Source organism: Phoxinus phoxinus (assembly GCF_949152265.1).
Source record: "Phoxinus phoxinus genome assembly, chromosome: 20".
Taxonomy (NCBI): domain Eukaryota; kingdom Metazoa; phylum Chordata; class Actinopteri; order Cypriniformes; family Leuciscidae; genus Phoxinus; species Phoxinus phoxinus.
In genome coordinates this window covers 25,967,632-25,989,234 of record NC_136895.1, presented here as the reverse complement: position 1 = coordinate 25,989,234, position 21,603 = coordinate 25,967,632, and the positions used below count along the sequence as shown (strand labels likewise).

General features: G+C 35.9%; 1 protein-coding gene across 2 annotated transcripts; it reads right to left on the bottom strand.

Annotated features, from left to right (window-relative positions):
• Window positions 1-8,395: 8,395 nt before the first annotated feature.
• LOC306987870 (uncharacterized protein) lies at window positions 8,396-19,764 on the bottom strand. 2 transcript variants are annotated; one of them, XM_079592474.1, is made up of 7 exons: window positions 19,380-19,764; window positions 15,960-16,280; window positions 12,794-13,114; window positions 11,818-12,162; window positions 11,150-11,282; window positions 10,990-11,021; window positions 8,396-9,549 (listed from the first exon to the last, which is right to left on the bottom strand). In XM_079592474.1, exons 1-6 carry the CDS (start codon window positions 19,429-19,431, stop codon window positions 11,000-11,002), a joined length of 1,194 nt encoding a protein of 397 aa, XP_079448600.1. In that variant the 5' UTR covers window positions 19,432-19,764; the 3' UTR covers window positions 8,396-9,549; window positions 10,990-10,999. The 2 variants fall into 2 exon arrangements, with proteins under 2 accessions (XP_079448600.1, XP_079448599.1); XM_079592473.1 differs by having other exon boundaries at window positions 11,154-11,282.
• Window positions 19,765-21,603: the final 1,839 nt, after the last annotated feature.

Here is a 21,603-nt window from a genome sequence, read left to right as displayed (position 1 = left end):
ACATTTTACACAACAATTCCACAAACCTAAAGGACTCTACTTTCTCCAGTATCTTTTAAGATTAATCTCTTCCCCCACCCTTTTCCGTGTAAAGAAAACCACAAGTGTGCTAAGGTCACCCATTCATTGGACAGAATCTCGAACCATACCACACAACAAACAGCGTGTTGTTGTTTGGAACCGGAAAGAGATCATCAATTCAGCTGAAATCGTAAAAAAAAAAAAAAAAAACTATTAAAAAAAAAAAACTAAAAGCTTTACATCTGAAAATACATAATTTATCATGATTATGAAGAGCAAATAACTAATAACACTATTTTCTACAAAAAAGATACCAGATATTTCTTCCCCAATTCTCACCCATAGAGTGCCCATATAAAATCCCTCAAACAGTTAAAAGGCCATACCTCCTAAAAGATCTAGTTTAATCAACAAAATATTCTCCAAATCATAGCATACGCCTGCTTAAAATCTAAGAAGACTGCCACCACTGTTTCCCTATTATCCTGGGATTTAGGAATTCCCTTTTTTCCAAAAAATAGACCAGTCTGTCCGTTATCGATGACATAGTGACGTTTTCCATCAGTTCTTTAATCTATTTTAAAATGACCGGTTTCAGTTTGTGCAGTGCTGTGAAATGTTGTTTCATATCACTTCAAATCGCAGTGTGGTTCTGAGCAGAACAGTTAAAGGTTGTAGTTTACTTTTAATCTAAATGTAGCAATAGTATAACTTAGCATTGTATTATTTTTTGTTCATTAACTATCTGGATGAATTTAAACATCAAGCTGTCACAGACACAAATGAGTAAGAGATCACTGCATAACTCCATTAGTTATTAATATTGACTCCAAAGTTAGATATTCACCATAACATGCGTAATTCATTAAACCATGTTGTCCAGGAAAAAGCAGAGAAAGAGGAGCATCCCAAAGTGCAACAGTCTCTTCTGCTAGCACCTGCTGGAAGATGTTGTAACTACATGCTGCAATCTTTTATCATTGAAATCGGGGCTTTAGAAATATTATTCTGGGGGGGGGGGGGAGAAATACATGCATTTTTGTGTTGATAAAAAAAAAAAAAAGTAAAAAAAAAAAAAGTGTAACCTTCCCAGCAATATACTAGCCAGGAAAATGTTTAGTGTCTGGTATACACTAGTTATCGACAGCTAAACCCAAGCACAAAAACTCTTCTAAATCGCCAACATAAAATGAAACACTAAAAAGTATTTACCTTTACTAAAAAGTGCGTAAAATAACAATTGCTTTTAAGCTTTACTCTCCTAATGATTCTGAAAAGTTCAGGCTTTGCTTAATACTGCTTGTCAAGCCATGCTGGGAACTATATTCACTGTCCTGTTGTGCCAACAAAAACGATTCATGTGGTCACATTTCACAAATTTAATGAACATAACAAAATTATTTTGTGACAAAATGTTCGCGTTTTAATGTGATGCTCATTGATCAAGTAGCAAAAGTTCTTATTTTCAGTGTATTATTCAGCTGTTAATCTTAAGTTTATAAATGCATGATGGGTAAAAATTCAGATTGGCCAGATGAATGCCGAACTGTTTCTCTTCTTTCACTGCTTTTAGTTTTGATGGATTGATTCAGTACTTTATTTCTCTGTAAAGCAGGTGTATCTATAGAGAGGAAATCTGTGAGGTTCAGCAGGACAGGAAGAAGCTCTTCACCTACAAACTGAACACAGATCAAACAAATGGCCACTGTCGTGCAAAAGATTCAAAACCCTGTTTCTGAAGAAAACTGACCGCAGCAGTTTCAGTTTGACTCAATAGATGAGCTGCAAGAGTCAGACCTCAATGAGACTGGCAATGAAAGAAGTAGGGATGGCCCGATACCGATACCAGTATCGGGTATCGGCCCGATACTGAGCTCATGTACTCGTACTCGTACTCGTAAAAGCGCCCCGATACCAACAACCGATACCAGGCAGCGTGTGTACAGTGTTTGTGTCCAGACAAAGAAGCACTGACAACAGAAAGTATAATGGGGATAAAAAAGAAGGCTGTCTATGAAGTAAATGTATCATATTAGTGAAATATTAAACAAAATATAGTAACGCCTATATAGCTGTGGTGCGCGAGCTGATAAGAGAAAAACGCGCAGTGGATTGAGCGCGCCGCGGCACCGAAGCGCGAGCTGGTCGAGCGCATCAGACGTCAGTGGAAAGTTTGTAGTTCAGTCGGATGTCAATGGCAAAGAAAGTAAAACGAGGCATGTAGCTTATTATTAACATTAACTGACCAGAGAGAGAGAGAGAGAGAGAGAGAGAGAGAGAGAGAGAGAGAGAGAGAGAGAGATTCTGTTGAATGCTCTGGATTGCTGATCGTTCACTCGGCACGTATATTTGGATTAAAACTAAATTGTATATGTAAGTAAAACATGAACTGTTACCTTATTTATGTTTAACGACATTATTACAGGACATTTGCAGGTCAATAAGTTAAATGAACTTAAAACATCCAAAGCGCGCGCCCCGAAAACCATCGCCTCAGACAGCGCGCGAACACTGAGTGGAATTCTTTCACTATTGCGCTGGTACGGATGAATTCACACAAAACTATGTAAAAACGCCCGTCTTGGCGAGTATCCTAGTAAACAAAGTATATTATATGTCAAGTGAACGTAGACAGTATAATTCAAATGGGGTCCGTGCGTTCGGTCTTAAAGGGGCAGCAGTTGAATTAATCTGCTGCTGTTTTAATGTTAACCAGACAAAGGATTAACTCTTGACTAAATAGGCTACCTTTTTTTGTAACTTCACAAAAAGATCCATCTATATTTAATTTATACAGTAATGAATATGCAGTGCATTAAATATATTTGATGAACAAATTAAGTTTACATTTAATAAACAAATATGATTTGACATTCTTTTGGTTTCTCTACCAATACATTTAAAAATGACAAATGCATGAATTAAATTAATTGAAAATAAAAATACAGGTATCGGTTACGGTATCGTATCGGCGAGTACCAAAAATGAAAGTATCGGTATCGGACTCGGCCTGGAAAAAGTGGTATCGGGCCATCCCTAGAAAGAAGGCCACAAGGTTATAACTGTTTTTTTCTTCTTCTTCATATACACAATAATTGATTATTCAATTTAACTATAAAACCATTTGGAATTCTTAATCCAAGGAGATTCGCACAACGTTCTCCTTTTATGTAGTCTATTTAAAATATCCAACTATTATCAGTATTAAATGAGAAAAAAATACTAAAAACCAAAGAATTAAAATAAAACAGTTAGACCTGGTTTTACAGACAGGGTTTAGATTAACCCAGGATTAGACATTAGTTCAATTCATAGGACATTTAGCTTTTATAAACGTGCCTAGTAAAAAACATTAGTGTGTGTCTTGAGACAAAACAATATTTTAAGATATGCCAGTGCAAGTTGCTTTCAGTTAAAACCGCTCGAACATATATTTTAGTCTGGAACTAGACTTAAGCCTTGTCTGTGAAACCAGATTTTAAAGCCATAATAAGAGCGAGAAATAAACTTTTTCTTAATGTAACTAAGGCTGTATGACAAGCGTTCAGGTTTTGTGTGAACTAGGAGGGTCAGACTCTGTCGTGGGTTGATTCAGCGGAAAGTTATATTAGATCAGACAGACACTGAACGGGTGAAGAAAATGTTCCACATGTGTGTTTTGTTCAGTTTGTGCTGGTGCCGTCTGACTGGTAAGTTATAAAGCATTTTTATAGCTTAATATTTCAGAACAGCGCATACCGAACATTCATCGTTGCCTCTGTTTGCCCAATAATTTTAAAATTGTGATTTACAGGCCAATGTATTAAACTGTTAAACGTCAGGGAGAGTTAATGCAGTATAGAAATTTCTATACTGCGTTAACTCAGAAAGCGCTTTTCTAAACTCAGGGCTGTTTTGTACTTTTCAAAGATTGTTACTGAACATACATAGCCATCTCTATTAAATATATAAATAAAAATTAGTAGGGCCTAGTAATAATGAACAACAACAGAAGTAAAATGTATTATTGGTCAAAAAGCAGTTCAATTAATAATTTCAAAATTCATGAGCCGTACCAGTTGGACGTAGAGTAAAATGACTGTTTGTAAGATCTTTCAATAAAAATGTATACCTGTTGCGCCAACTAAAACTACGACCATGTGCAAATACACCCAGCGCAGATGATTCACGATGTTTAAAAACTTTGCTATTAATAAATAACTGAAATGCTCATGTCATGAAGCCACAGCACCATCTGATTTCAATAAACGTTACAGAACAAGGTTTTTTATTTCCAAACTCTTTGTATATTCTTACAAGGCAAACGTCTAAAGAATGGAAATGGTTGTTTATTTAAATTTGGGAATTGTCCCCGTTTATTGAAAGTAAACGAGCTACATATAAGCCTTCTGCAAAGGTCAAAGTGCTCTTTATAAAAGGTATGTGCATACAGCTTAATTCACTTTGAAGCCTAGGGTTATGTAATAACTGTGTCAGATAATATTGCTTTTTTTACAGTTAATTTCAATCATTCCCAGGCTAAATATCGCTTGCTGTGAATGGACTCAAAGACGTGAAAAATGATTTCCAATCATACTATCCCTTTAGAGGATGCATACAGTTTCTGCTAATAATCCCAGAAAAAATAATATGTCATTATACAGAAATGTTGTTTTACATCTGTCGGCAGTGTACATCCGGCACACATCTCACTTATCCTGCGCAAATTATCCTGCACAGATTATAAACCATAATCTGCAGTATCAATTAATTCACTGACATGAAAGTAATCTTGTCATGCCTTTTAACTTTACACCTTTGAATGTGAGATTTACTCTCAGATGTGCGATACTCCTAGATGGTGCAACGGGTATTAATCCTACACAAGTTTTAAGGTGTATTTTACATCCAGTCTAGTCTTACAACTGAGTGTCCAGCTGGTGCAACCGATGCCTGGTTTATAAACCATCAGAAGAAGCCTTAATCTGATTCTGTTCATGTTCTCCAGGTGTGTTTGGTGAATCAGTGTCAGTGATGGAGGGAGATTCTGTTACTCTAAACTCTGGTCTCACTGAAATGATGGATGATGATCTGATTCTGTGGAGGTTTGGAGATGAAAACACTTTAATAGCAGAAATCAATGTAATGGCCGACAGCATGACTGTATATGATGATGTTCCTGATGGGAGATTCAGAGACAGACTGAAGCTGGACGATCAAACTGGATCTCTGACCATCACAAACATCACTACTGAACATACTGGAGATTATAGACTATCTGGAGCGAAACTGTCAATAAAATCATTCAGTGTTTCTGTCTATGGTGAGTAGAGATTATTTGTCTCGTCCTCCACAACTGAAACACTGAGTTTTTAATGTTTACAGATCGGCCCATTCAGCGCTTCACTGTAACAGATTTTTTGCTTTTCTGGTAGACAAGTGGAAATAATTTTTTGGGGCAATCAATATTATGCCAAAAATGCATTGGATTGAGCTTAACTTGTAGTGAACTCTGGATATTTCTTAGAAAAATTTGTAATAATTTTATAGTTACAGCGAGTCACAGAAAGAATTGCTTATTGTAAACACACTACACCGAAAATAAGATTGTTTGGATTTACATATTTCTCTTTATCCTCTCATATTTTCCAGTTCGTCTGCTTGTTCCTGTCATCATCAGTAACTCTTCACAATGCTCTTCATCATCATGTTCACTGGTGTGTTCATCAGTGTTGAGTGTGTGTGATGCGACTCTCTCCTGGTACGCAGGAATCAGTGTATTGTCCAGCATCAGTGTGTGTGATCTCAGCATCAGTCTCTCTCTACCTCTGGAGGTGGAATATCAGGATAAAAACACCTACAGCTGTGTGCTGAACAATCCCATCAGCAACCAGACCACACATCTGGACATCCACACACTCTGCCACACATGTGCAGGTACCACAGCACTGATCATATATGTGTGTGTTTACTGACCTGATCTCTGTCTTCCGTTGTAGATCTCACTGATGCGTTCACTTCTTTCTATTACAGAGCTGGATGAACAGTCTTCTTCCCTCTCTCCAGTGTCTCTGATAGTGTTGATCTCTGTTGCTGCTGCTGGATCTCTGATGATTGTTGCTATAATCGTGATCTTCTGCGTCTGCAAGAAATGTAGAAAAACAGGTCAGGAGAGCAAGCAATTCATCTGTACACACCTTTATCTTTTTAAAACATAAATTTCTATATAATAATAATGTCTGCTGTACATGTCTGTCATAACTGTACATGCAGTTCAGACACAGGAGGAAGACAGAACTGGTTCAGCATTGTGTAAACCAACAACACGACAAAAGGTAAGAAGCTGCAGGAAGTAGTTGCAGTCAGTTAGTGTGATTGAAGTTTGCAGCATCAGACGGTCAGCGAACAGATGTTTGTGGTTTAACTCATACCTTAACATTTGTTTTTTATTAGTATTCTATTCTATTTTTTATCATTATGTGATATGTGGCCTAAATTATCTTTTGTTTAAAATCATATGTACTGTGGTTTGTTATTTTTAAATAGCCTAACCCATACAAAATCAGCTTTTACCATTAGATTGTCTTTGGACAGAAAGTAGGACACATAGTTATTAACTGTCCTCGAGCTGCAGCTCCTCTGCGGTTTATTATTATCTGAGGTGAGATGCAGCTTTAGCAGACGTAGGTTTCTTTGTAGATATTCTGCAACAAGTGTCTTTGCTGTTGTGTGAAAGACAGTCATTCTCAGCACAGAGAAGCAATCCTGCAGAACTGAATCTGTTTGAGGATTTGACTGTTTGAAAAGTCATGAATGATGTCATTTCCTCTCGCTGCTCCACGTTAGCATCTGATCTGAAGTAGTTTTTGAAAACAAAACAAAAGATTAAGCTTTGCACAGTGAACCCTCAGTTGGTCTGCTATTAATTTTCTATTGTATCAGCAATGTTCCTGATTGAGTATATATTTTTTTCTTGCAGAAATCAAAGACTGATGCTGTGTATGAAAATATTCCCAAAAAACGATGATCAAATACACACAGCACATGTTGTTATATTGTTTGAAATGTTGTTTCTCTGTATTCATTTAATATAGTGGTGCTCTAATAGCATCCAGAAAAAAAAAAGATATATAAAAAATAAAAAATAAAAAAAAATTTGTCTTGGAAATGAACCTTCTTATTTTAACATTGATCCCCCACGCTTCACTGTTTGCTTTGTAAATCAAATTATTATTTTTTAATTACAATATTACACATATGGTATATGTTGGATATTTTTACAAATGTTGTTGCACAAGCACATCACTGCTTTCTAGTATCCAAAGCAAAAATCACATCTCTTTAATAATAGTTAAGACACCTGATCATTGCGTGCGCTGCCCCCTTTTTAACAATAACGCAAGACTGCAGCAACTCAACTATATGTCGATCTTTTTGATTTACAAACATGTGGTTTGATCTGATGGGTGAACAAAAAGATTCTGCATGCACATGTGGTATTACTGTGTGTTAAGAACTGAAACTGACAAAATGGAGAAAAATAAAAGTATAATGTCAGTAGTCTTTACGCCCCACATCTCAATCATCCTCACATCAAATACAAGATCTTCACTGTAAAAAACTAATCCGCAATGCTTACAAAAGGCAGAATGATACACTTTACAATTTTTTTTATTCACTTTTACACATTTCAACATGTATGAATAAATTAAATCCAAAATAACAATATTGTTTTACCGTGAACATCATTCAAAAGCTTAACACCATTAAAATGTAATAGTTATGGAATATATAACAATACAATACACAATACATAAACACATATTGGTCATTTTTGTTGCTGCAATAATTCAAGTATTTCAGTGTAGTTTTTACAGGTTCAGTTCCTGAGACTCTGGTCTGGACTTTGGTCAATGGACACAATGCTAATATTTCACGGAAAGTGTACAAAGTTTTTAGTATTTTATTTTAAATGTTTTAATTATTATCAATGTACATTAAAGGTCAATGTAGTCAATCTTATATACCCACACCCATATTAACATTCAACATTCATACATTCAATGAATATATTAAATATAATATTTGACTGCTACACTGAATTATATGCTACACTATAATAATATGATAGAAAAAAAGGTCTATACAATATGAAAGATATTCTAATATGATAGAATATAAGGTATATAGAATAAAAAAAATATTCTATGTATAAAAGATCCATGTCATCTCTGTTTCTGCTAGATATGCTGTAAAGAGATGCTTTCTGCCCCCTAGTTGCGCGCATCTCTGTGATGACGTTGCATAGAAATCCGTCTATAGGAACTGCCAGTCACGTTAGTTTACGCTGATTGGCCGAACGCAAGCGAAACACCAGCACCCACCATTTAAAAAAAAAAAGCCAGTGTAAACTCACAGATTATAGCCTATATACAGTATTTACTCCAGAAACTAACTCTACGAACATGGAAAACAGTGATAGATGGGACTCTTAACAACCACACAGCATACGCCAATAACTTTTCATTATTGTCTACTGTAACAGTTCTATATAATAACCTATTAGACTGGGCTTTTAAACAGATTGTAAACTAAAAACGGAGAATGCGAGTGGAGACGCACCGTAATAAGGGAACCATTAGTTTTGAAATTTCGGATTCAGACGAGGACAAGGACGGTAGTGTTGTAAATCGTCGTAGTTTCGCACAGTATATGTAGACAGCGGCGCGGGCGCGAGCATATGGCGGTGTTCTGGATTAGTGGGAGTGGCTTGCGGAGCTGTGCAATGTGGTGCATTGTGGGAGTGGTTGTCTTTCATAAAAATGCACACTAAAGTTACTTTCTGTGTTTCCTCGGTCCAGAAGGCACCAAATTCGACTTTGTTACATTTCGACTATATATGACCCACTTTCAATAAAGATTAATGTTCCCACAGGTGAAATGCTCCTTTAATAAACGTAAACAAAGAAAACGTTTGTACAGTAGGGCAGGCTATATACTGGATCCATGCATTCGGTCTTAAAGGGACAGCAGCCTAATAAACCTACTGTTTTTTTTTTTTTTTTTACTGTTTATCAAAATACAAAAGACTAAGTAATCGCTCACTGCTATCGAATTAATTACTTATGTAACTTTATAAAGATTCATTTAAATTGAATTTGTACTGCACAGAATCCGGTCCCAAATCAGGACAAATTAAGACTTTGGAGGCTTCACTATGGATGAAACTCAATATTTAGTAAATTTCTATTTTAAATTTGTTATCAAGCAAGTAATTATATATTACACTTGAGGTAGCTTAGGTGATTCTTATGGCGACTTTTTCCTGTTCGAAGTGCACGTGCAAAAGTTTTGTTTTCCGTTTCCTTTTTCTTAACTTTCACATCTCTCCCAATGTTCCTTTTCAGTGACATAAAAATATTAATGTTACTGTGGAATCTCATTATCAGCAACAATCAGTGGCTCATCAGTCTGACCAGAGGACGTCCCGTTAGCAGCACCCTCCTGTAGATTGGCAGTCGGTTCAAGGGACACTCTGACATCATTCTCCTGAAAGAAAGAAAACGATTTACAGAAGGTAAAGCAGATGTTCAGTATTGATGATTCAGGTAAAAACAATGATTCAAACGAAACAGCATCTCGGCAGTAAGATTCCAAATTGTCCTTAAAGATGGTTTATTCATCCTTGCAAGAAGTTCCCAGTCCAACCCTACAGGCCAGCTGCAGGCTGGACAGAAAGTAGGGATTGAGACCCCCCAAAGGTGTTCTGCTGGTAGTTTTATAATGCTATTTTATCAACAAAAGGAACTAAGGACCCCCATTAGTTGCCTTAACCCCTCCCCGGCCCGGGAATCTTCTCACCCCTGTCTCACACACACCCTCCAGCTGTATCAATATCATAATACAGCTCAAAATACAGACATTCATTTGTTAAATCATTAGGAACAGAGTAAGAAATAAAAGATAAAAATCTGCCACCACAACAAAAAGAGTTTTTTTTTTCTTTCTGATGTTTGCTGAATGTAAAGAGCCCTGTTCTTCATTCTGAAGTCAAACAGCACAAGATAAATGCTCTCTTAAAGTGACACTTCTCCAATTTCCAACCTGCTTTGTATGGTATAATGACGGTAGTATGTGTAAATGATCAAAGTTTACCCATTCTCCAAGTCGACTAGCCTAGAAATCTAGACGCACCCTAGCGGCAGCAAATTTTATTTTGCAGCCAGTGACGTCTATCAAACTCTCCGTTGGCTTTTAAGCTGAAAAAAAAAAAAAAATTTCAGCCAATCACATCGTGTATAAAGGCGGTGGGCAAGCTTAACATAATGACACCAGAATTGCGACGGTTCCGCTTGAATTTCCTGCTACTTGAAAACAAGGAATGGCTGCAGCTGGCGAACAACAGTCTTTCGAATTGGCTTTGGCCATGACTCTGTAAGACTTTGAGCTAAGCTTTTCTTAAAAAAAAAAAAAAAAGAGCGGCACTGAAGTAATTCTTACAAAAGGAAGATGTCTTCGGACTACGTCACCTTCGTTGCTCCGGTTGGTTGTAGCGCTATCCTATTCCGTGCAGAGGGAATTTGAAAGACCTGCCAATGGTGTGTTCCCACTTGATGTGGGTTTTTGGGGGTTGCCATAAAGTGTCTTTGTTCCTTCTTGTGTAAACAGTGGCGGTAAAAGATTCCCTTGCATTATAAAGCAGCGGGCCAACCTCTCTTCTGGGTCTCTCTCACTCTGGCCTTTGCGGTCAGGGAACCATTTCTTGCAAGAATAAATCACTTTTCTTTTTAAATACAATTTGAATCTTGACGTCTCTTTTACCGTGATGCTATTTTTGTTTAAGTATTGACATTTGCCACAACAAGACGGTAAGGTTTTATTGAAAGCCCATTTCGCCAGCAGTCAGAAAACTTCTCTGAACACACAGATTTATTTCTGTTATAAATTCAGTTTTTGCAGACAGAAGGTTCAGTGCTCAGAGTATCTCACCTGATGATGATCATCTCGTGGGATCCCGTTTTCTGTTTAAACAACAACAAACTCTTACTTTGGTCAATTAAAATACATACTTTTACATATTTAAAAAAAAAAACCTTTATGCACAATAAATCTTATATTTGTACAGCTTTATATCAGCTGTGTGTAATACTTGCTTTTTTGCTTTGATCTGTGGCAATGGTAAATACCAGCAGCAGCAGCCACCAGCAGAACAACAGCAGCACTCATTCCTATTATAGCAGCAGCACTTACTCCTCCTCTAACAGCTGAAGATACACCTGAATCTGGAGCAGATAAAGACAAACACACAATATTCCATATCATTATTACTAGAGATCAACTGATAATCAACTCTACCAATCCACCTTATTTTTCAACGCAGAAGTAATGCGTTTTCTCTGAATGTGTGAGGCTTCTGATTTATCATCTGCTATAGGGAATCAACAAGAAGAATATCAAAGTTCAGTAAACTGTAAAACGGTTTGCGCTACAAACCAGTGTGTTTATAATTAAGACGGTATATTAATATAATATGGTAAGAAACATCAAGCGGCAGAATGAACTGTTTTATACAGCTAAAAATAACTGGAAGAGAATGACACTGGAAGCCAGACACATTAAAATGACAAATGGCCGTGCTCATTCCCTGACAAATAAGGTGGATACTTTTGTCTGACATTTACACCTGTACATATGGAGTCCAAACTCACTTTTTAAACAGGCCACAATGAAAACATTTACTGTTTGGATTTAAATACAGTCAACTTTATTTTGAAATTGCTCAAGGTAAAATACACTGAATGAATAAACGAAACTCACCGGTGGTGGTGACAGAAACACTGAAGCTGTTAGTGATGTTGAATCTGCTGCTGATGATCTGTAGTGTATATTCTCCAGCGTCTGTGTCTGTGATGTGTGTGATGATCAGAGATCCAGTCTTATGATCCAGCTTCAGTCTGTCTCTGAATCTCTCAGTATCTTCATTACACTGAACATCTGTACAGGTTTTTCTGGGTTCATCACAGATTTCAGCGATGAGAATCTCATTAATATACCATGTTATTGAATCATTCAGTTTTCTTACTACACCAGTGTATAAAATAACAGATTCTCCCTCTTTCACTGTCTTTCTCTTCATTTTATCTCGTTCAAAAACAGAAACACCTGAAACAAAAACCAAAAGATGATTAGAGGATCTTTTTCGGGGGGAAAAAAACAGGCTCTCTTGACCGAAAAGTCTGAAAAGCAACATTTATCCACATTTTGTGCCAAAATCTATACTCAAGTAAAGTACAAGTTCTAATAGAAGTAATTACTCAAGTAGAAGAAATGATTATAAACAATAATAAAAAGTATCCAATGAAAAGACTACGTGTAGTGAGATACTAATTACTCCAGATCTAATTCATAACAAGCAAGATGGTGATGAAGTCATGAAGCATGTATTTTGCATTAGGGATTTCTTCCGATTATGTCCACACATGACAGATTGCATTTCATCTTGCAGTACCTTTTTAAAATAAATTAAAATGTCATGACATTATTATTTTGATATAAATAATACTAATATTGATCTATTTTATTACTATTTTAATTAAATAAATTACATACACATAGTAATTTATATATAATTAAATAAATTCCACTTTAACATTAAATGTGTTTTTGAAGAAATGATCTTTATACTGTATCAAAATTAATATACAGGTAAAGAGAAAAAACACCTCTACCTCTGCAAAACATATCACTAAACACATTAATGATGTACAAGATTTGCATTTAAACAATGACTTACCATATAACATAACATTGAAGATCTTTTCAGTCTCGCTGCTGCCGCTGCTGATCTGTAGTTTATATTCTCCAGAGTGTGTGTCTGTGATGGGTGTGATGGTCAGAGATCCAGTCTGATGATCCAGCTTCAGTCTGTCTCTGAATCTCTCAGTGTCATTATTACACTGAACATCTGTACAGATCTTACTCTGATCTCTATTGATTTGAGCGATGCGAATGTAATAATAAGACCATGTAATTCTGTCTTGTTGGTTTGTTTGAACACCAGTGTGTAGAGTGACTGAATCTCCCTCCATCACTGACACTCGGTCTTCATCAGCACCTGAAGAAGAAATCAACAGTTAATTATAAGCCAAACAAAATAATACAATTAATATATATATATATATATATATATATATATATTTTTTTTTTTACAGTTTGTGGGTACTATAAAATAGTATCAAATATTGTTTTTATTTTTCCAGGTAAAGAGAAAAGACATCTGAATCTCATTGGAAAAATATCAGTAGAACAACAATGATGTGATTTAAAGGTAGGCTAGGCAATTTCAGAGAGTTTAGCAATAGTGAATAGCTAGTTTTCACTAGCTTTGAAAAATTAATCTTGATTTTTCACAAATTGTGTTTTTTTTTTCGGCGAGTCGGAGTGAACTGTGGTGCTGTCTCATGAACGGGCAGTCGAGCAGAGACCATTAGGCAAGGTCAGGATTTTCAATAAATAAATAATACATAAAATCTCATATCGTATACCAGAACACTTAGAATATAGCCTACCGTTTAGCATATAGCTACCGTCTAGCGGTGAAATTGTATTTTGCATTCAAACGAATAGTGCTCTCTAGCATTTTTCAAATGCGTGTTACAACTACGGTAGCCGTTATGTTCCAAGAAGCGATGACAACATGTCTTCCAATAGCACTTCATCGAGTTCTCTTTTGGGTAATGAGGTTTATTTCAAACAAACTGCAACTTGACACACAACAAACAAACGAATGTTACAGTATGAGTCACAAACTGTAAAAAGCATGAACTATGCTAATTAGTAGTGATACCTTCTTTATTAGTTTATTTTTTGATGTACGTGCATCATTAGATATCCTGGCACTGAACGAAAACGCGTTGTGGAAAAGCGTTCAGGTAGGCTAGTGCTTTTTGCCCGTCTGCTATTATAGTTTTTCAAGATGGCGGAACGACATGGAAGCCTCCATGGACTTACCCGTCCCGTGTAAATAAAGAAAAGAAATTCTTCACTTTGTGTAAAAAAAACTCTCGCGAGCTCAAGGCGGACGTGTCGGAATCTGCAGAAGATATATTAAAACCATATAACTATATAAAACTAACAAACCCAGGTGTCGAGAGTGTGTGCATCTTTCCATTAAGTACATTTCTCGTGTGTCAGCCCAAGGATTGAGATTGGTAAGTGATGTCACCTTCCGGAGCATAAGGTGCTGGTAATGCACCAAAAAGCTGGTTTAGCTGGTATGAAATCAGTTAAATTTTTTCCCAAATTCAGTTTTTAAATTTTTTTTTTTAGTATTTTGTGTTTTTCCGTTTTTATTTTTTTAGACTCCCATTTTAATGGTAAGATTAAATTTACATAATCAAAGAGCATGTCTAATTAATTGAAATAATGAAACGTATACATTAACAATCATTTATCATTTTTCTTTAATTATATTATTAGTGCACTATGATTTTTATTTTTACTGTTTTCTTTATTCCATTTTAATGGTTTAAATTAATTGTAATAAATAATTACATTTTAAATAATTGGTTAAGCAAAACCTTTCTTCAAAGGTTAAACCAAACTTTTTTGACGGGTTGCCGTGTAGACCTTGAGTCTGTGTTTTTATGATATGACGATAGTTTTTCCTCAAATCAAGCTAAAATGCAGCTGAAGTGACTATGTGTAGATTAAATTCATGCATTCGTGTTCTCATATTAGGCTTGTTTGAGAAGCCAAATCTGCGCAGAACCGATCACCGGTGATCAGCGCGAGATGCATGTCGGTTAGAAAAGTGTCCGAGTGCGGTCCGCCTGGCTCTGATGCCATGCTGTCGTATGTAAAAAGAACTTGCGAGCGCAAACCGAACGTGTCGGATTCTGCAGTTGCGCGCGGTTGCTCTCCATCGACTCCACTGATCAAAAGCACGATGGGAAACGACTTGCTGACGACACAGCTTAATGCTCATTGGTTTAAACAACCATGATGTATTGTTCTCTTTTAAAATGTTTGAATTTAAAACTCTTGATTTCGTGTTTTTATGTGTATAAATTATGTGTGAGTATTCCCAAACTCTCTGACAGTGCGATCTCAATGGATTATGTGATTATGTAATTTATTATAAAAAATATATTAAAAAAACATGTCTGTAGCCTATTAAAGAAAAGAATTATTGATAAACACATATTTGGAATGGGATTAAATAACAAGTGCTTTGGGTGTCTTGTTCATTATATTTATTTTCATATAAAAGCAACAGAACTTAAATTACATCCAGTTTATTAGCAACACTGCACGAGCGTGTATCCCGTGAATCCCGCGATATCCATCTTTGATCTCACAGGTGTCAGATCCGTGCCTCCACGCCATTCATTCACAGAGACACTCAGAACATGCATGATTCCTATTTAAATAGTCTTTATGTGGTTTAACATTCACAGATACTAGTCTATATCGCGATTTTATTTAAGTTTAGTGACCTACTTTTAATCCATGATCTGACAAATTCCGTGAAATTCCGCGTTATAGCCTAAATTCAGTTTTTATGCCTGGATTCGTTCTGTGTTTTCCACAGCTCAGGAATGAAATCATATGGCCCTACGGTTGCCAACCGCCATAAAACACAAAGAGAAGAAGTTGTATTTTCCAATTTGAATTTGAGCTTTAGTTGCTTGGGAAAATGTAGCTTGTGTGGACGCTATACCGATCACTACTTGATCAAAAAAGGAGCTTCGCTACTGAAAAGCTATTTGATTTAGAAAACAGCGATGCTACCACCACGCTACTGAGAAAGGTAGTTAAACTAGTACTGCCCAACACTGTTTATTGCTATGATTATGTGAAGTGTTTTAATTAGTATAACAAAGTGTTGATGAAAAAAAAAATTTTGCCTACCCTACTTTTAAATGTTCAAGACTTTGCTTTTAAACATAATGACTCACCATGAACAGTTACAATGAAGATCTTTTCATGGATGCTGATGATCTCTAGTTGATAAACTCCAGAGTCTGTGTTTGTGGTGTTCGTGATGGTCAGAGATCCAGTCTGATGATCCAGCTTCAGTCTGCCTCTGAATCTCATATCACCATCTTCACACTGAACATCTGTACAGATCTTACTCTGATCTCCGCTTTTTTTAGCAATGCAAATGTAATTAAAATACCATTTAATATCTTGTTGCTGTTTTACTTCAAAATCAGTGTTTAAAGTGACTGAATCTCCCTCCATCACTGACACTTCATCTGAAACAGTCCAGGGAAAACCTGAAAAATAAATGAACAGTACTATTAACATTAGACATTAACATACAAAAAAAAAAAAAAAAAAAAAAAAAAAAAAAAAAAAAACACAGTCCACAATCTTGCATATTCTGCAAGCTTATGTATTGACAGTTTGCAAACACCCTTTCCCTGTGCCTTTCACGCAACTAAGAATTTTCATATTCCCATAACTTATTTCATAATTAATGTTAGCCTACCCATTATGAATATGAAATACTCATAACTGAACTAGAGCAGGGGCCTGTTTCAATAAGGAGGTTCAACCAACTCTGAGTTAAAACTTGAACTCTGAGTTGACTTACCCTGAGATAGGAAACTCTGAGTTTTCAGTTTCAGATCAGCTGAAATTAGTTAGTTCAATCAACTCTAAGTTGACTGACTCTGAGTTAAGCGCGTGCACCACAACTATAAAAAGCCATTATCAATGGAGCGCAGATATTATGAGTCACCATGGCAACAGCGCCAGACAAAAAGAGGAATTACTGTTATACAGTGTTGGGTGTAATTAATTACCAAGTAATCTAAATATTGTAATTTAATTAAAGGGATTACTCTTAATTCTTCTGTAATTTAAAATAAAATCTGATGTATTATAATTACATTAAATAGGCTACTGCATAGACTATAGAACAATTCTGTATAAAACAATAGTGGATTTAACATACATTTTTAAAAGGTATATTTTGAATGTAACCTTCTCCCTCTACACACTTTGGTCAATTCAAGAATAATTCATGCAATTGTATATATTGTTCATTTTGAAAGCATTAAAAGTGCAGTTTCTTGTCTCTCCTCATTGTATTGTTCAAGTGGTTGAGGTTGATATGGGACTTAGTAATTAATAATAAGTAGACCAATACTTTCTAAAGATAGTAATTATTACATTAATCTAATTACACTGTTGAAGATGTCATTTGTAGCTAGTAATTAATAACTATTTTAGAGTAACTGTTATAATATCAGGTGAAACTGGAAGAACAGTTATTCAACCTAATTTTAATTTGTATGTAGGCTATGTGCAATCCTGCAGGCATTAAAAGAATGTGGCAGCAGCTGAAAATAAAAAAATATAAAACCATAATACAATCAGGTAAGGCTTGAGCATATCATGGGTGTAGGCTATCTGACTTTACAAACATTTGACATGTTATTTTTTAGGGTATTTTTGATATTTTACTTTGGGTTGGGTTTTTCGTTGGTCCCAAAAGATTCTGATGGTAATATTTGTCTTTTGGAGCCTCCTGTCCCAACAGAACCCCAGGCAGTTGTAAGTAGCCGACTCAATACACCAGACAAATAAATATTAGGCCTATTATAAAGTGTTCTCAACCAAATGCTCATCTTCACAGGATGATGGGGATGAAGAAACAGTTTCTGCTGCCACAGAGAGGCCAGAGGTAATGTTAAATATGAATATAATATTATTAATATAATGTTTATTAATATAACATTATTAATAATAACATTATTAATATAATATATTTATAATATATAATATATACCCCCCAGGGTCCATCAACTTCTGGTGCACAGATGAACACACTGCAGTGATTTTCAGTAAATTCCACAGTTTAATTCTGTAGAATTTGTTTAGAACTACATGATGTAACTCTAATGTACTGTATTTTCAGTTGCCAGTTAAGGAGTTATATTCATCTTATAAAAAATGTGTGCAAAAACAACAGTAAAAACAGCAATGAATAAATGTACAGAAAGAATGAATGAAGTGTTTAAACACCGCTTCCTCTTTAAAAAAGGGGAGGAGACCGCAAGAAACTCTGGGTTTACTGAAGAAAACCTGCTCCCGACCAGGTTAGGTTCACAGAGTAAGTTGCCATGGTAACTGACTCTGAGTATAAGATACCTCTCTTTCAGAAACGGGCTTGACTTACTCTGCTTTCTCGGGTTTGATATACCTCCCATTCTGAAACGGAAAACCCAGAGTTTCCCTCATTTCAGGGTTAACATACTCAGAGTTTTCACTTTACCTCCTTTCTGAAACAGGCCCCAGCTGTGTCTGAGCCATTTTCAAGAAACGGCCTAAAAATGCATCTTTTTCGTCAACACTTGACAATTAATACTAAGGTCACTGTGATTTTGCCAAGTAAGTCATAAAATTGTTGATCCTGAAACATTTCTGTCTGAAAATGTTGTCCTAACCCTATCCCTACCCCTAAACCTAAACATAAACATAACTTATCACTAAAATCAGAGGGAAATGATGGTGCATAACTGATGTTGAAGCAACTAATCAAGCCTAAACTTGACATAAACCTAAATGTCCCTTTAATCTGATTGGTTGAGTCTTGAAATGTTGATTCAGGAATGGCGTGTTAACACAGAGTTACCCTCAACACTAACTCTAATTTGTTTCTTTCAATAAAAAAGAAAAGAAAAAAAAATTACTACGTGGACTAACTTTTTTTAACAATATCAATTTACAAACTCAAGTATAACATGAATAAATAACATGTACTTAAATCTCCAGTCATTTCTATAATTTTGGGCATATGCTTAAACTGGTTCATGTGTATGCTAATATATATATAAGCATATTCAGTTAAAACTCAACATATTCAGGTCTAACTGTTTCTATTGTTCTCGCTTTGGACAAAGTCGTATGTTAGCAGTGATTAGTTAAAGAAAAGAAAAAAAGGTAGGCTAATGCCCTCTCAAGTGAAAGGGTTAGGTAGCCTAATATGGACTTCAGGAGAGGGAAGTAAGAACTCCACGTGAAGGCAGCATTACGCTATGATGCCAGGTTATATGTAGACATACCAAATCACATGATTTGATCATTTACACGTTTTTTTTTTTTTACATTTTTTTGGATTTGATTAGTCACGTCTAACACTTGGATCTAGTTCCAAACATCATTCGTTTTTTATTCGCTGGCAGTAAGTGAGATTTTAACAATTAAATGTATTGCCATGGTTGAGCAAAAACACCGAACGCGAAATTCCTACAATGAAAGCCTGTCGAATATAACGCGATTGGAATAACAAAACAGAACAACTTTCGGTTTCATCGTTGGCTGGAAGAGCTCTAACGTTAGACAATATATAAGCCTAAATATCTTACCATGGTCGAATAAACACCAGAGCAATAGAAGCAAACTATAGAGAAGCCTCATTTTCACCACTTTTCCTGTAACATAGCTGCACTGTCGGGTCAAGGGTGTGATTGTGGCATCCAGCTGCAGCCCCGCAGACTCACTTCTTGCTACTAGACACCAGTGGCTGGACACCAGGGGATGGATGGACAGCAGACGTCATTTCCTTTTCAAATTGACGTCATTTCCGTATCGTCAGTAGGCTTGTTTGATATGCGCCTTCCCTCGCCTGAAATGTCTGCGAGAGTAGGCGGCTGCAGTGTGGGGAGGAGTGAAAAAAGCGCAGGCAGCCGGACAGTTCTCTCTTCTCACAGTGGATCAGACACCTGTGAGATCAAAGATGGATATCGCGGGATTCACGCTCGTGCATAGTGTTGCTAATAAACTGGATGTAATTTAAGTTCTGTTTCTTTTATTAGAAAATAAATATAATGAACAAGACACTCAACGTTATTGTTACATACCAAAGACGTGTTTATCAATAATTTTTACTTTAATTACATATGTTTTATAAACATTTTTTAATAAATATGACAACAATCATATAGAGATCACTATCTGGTCAGAGAGTTTGGGAATACTCACACATAATTTATACATTTAAAAACACGAAATCAGAGTTTTAAATTCAAACATTTTAAAAGAGAACAATACATCACGGTTGTTTAAACCAATGAGCATTAAGCTGTGTCGTCAGCAAGTCGTTTCCCATCGTGCTTTTGATCAGTGCAGTCAGTGTTCCCAACTTAGCAATTTTGTTGCTAGATTTAGCAACTTTTCAGACTACACTAGCAACTTTTTTTTCAAAAAGCACCTAGCAACAAATTTAGCAATTTTTAACATTTATTTGGCAACTTTTAGCAACTTATGGAAAGTGGCTCTAATCAAAACAGCACACTTACAAGCTAGCTAAATAGACTGATGGGATGATTCATAATTCCTTAAGATCGCTGTGGAAATTGCTGTAAAAACCGGAAGACAAAAGACAACGAGTGGGGGCGGGGCTACACAAGGTCTATAGCTTAGCCAGGCACGAGGCTGCAGGCGGCAGTAGCAAAAATTGTTTGTTGAGTGCACCAGCAGTAGCACGCAGACATTTCACATTTTTGGCAAAATAATTCACATTTTTGGCAAAACAATTTAAATGCATTAAGTTCAGAGTACAATTGTTTGGTTAGCAAGTCACAATTTAAAAACAAAAAAGGACAAATTTATAATTTCCTACACAAGTACCTTTAAAACTTCAAAAAGGGCTAATGCATGCTATTTCACTCACTGCTCACAAAACTTTAGTGAATTAAGTATTTTTTGTTTTTTAAAACTTACTTAATACATTTAAATAGTTCAACAACCAGTTCAAATCCAGTGAATATTACAAACAAATCTAAATTAGCATTTCAAATAATATCTTATATTTCAATAATTGCGTCGCGATTACGTAATGACGTCACGGCGCAATTACGTCACAACGTCATTTAGCAACTTTTAGCAACAAAACGATCTGCCTTTAGCAACTTCCCCTGAAAATTAGTTGGCAACACTGAGTGCAGTCGGTGGAGAGCAACTGCGCGCAACTGCAGAATCCGACAGGTGCGCCTTGCGCTCGAGAGAGTTTTTTGACATACGTCAGCATGACATCAGAGCCAGGCGGACGGCTCTCGGACACTTTTCTAACCGGCATGCATCTCGGGCTGATCACCGGTGATCGGTTCTGCGCAGATTTTGCTCATCTCAAACAAGCCTACTCACTTTTCAAATTTGACGCGCCATACAGATGTCAGCGGTAAGAAAAAATAATAAACTGTCAATGATTTATAGGTCATGTCAGAATTCAAATGCACAAACTAGCTATTTAAAAAAAATCGTCTTGTTTTCAAGGTACTATGTCGTGTTTTTTAAAGTTCAAATTTTGAACTGTTCAGGTTTTATTTTCTCTTGAAATAGGGACTTTCCCCACAACCTTACGGGCCTGACTGTGGCATCTTCATTCTGATGGTCAGATTGTGTAATTTCCAATAAATATTGCAAAACCATGAAGTGTTCATTTGATCTGGATTGTTTGGTAAATTGTCTGATGTATATGAAATGAATCTATGTATATTTAAAAAAACAGAAGTGGTTACATTTATAAAAAAAAATAAGAATTGAATATCCAAATGGGCAAGGCAAAAAACTGTGGTCAATTAACATGTG

Bases quoted from the DNA above. Each gene is read 5' to 3' on its own strand.
- LOC306987870 (XM_079592473.1), bottom strand. From the start codon at position 19,431: ATGAGGCTTCTCTATAGTTTGCTTCTATTGCTCTGGTGTTTATTCGAC. The intron at 16,281-19,379 runs GTAAGATATTTA...TTTATTTTTCAG, and splicing joins CTGGTGTTTATTCGACCATG to GTTTTCCCTGGACTGTTTCA. The intron at 11,283-11,817 runs GTGAGTTTCGTT...TATCTGCTCCAG, and splicing joins TGTTTCTGTCACCACCACCG to ATTCAGGTGTATCTTCAGCT.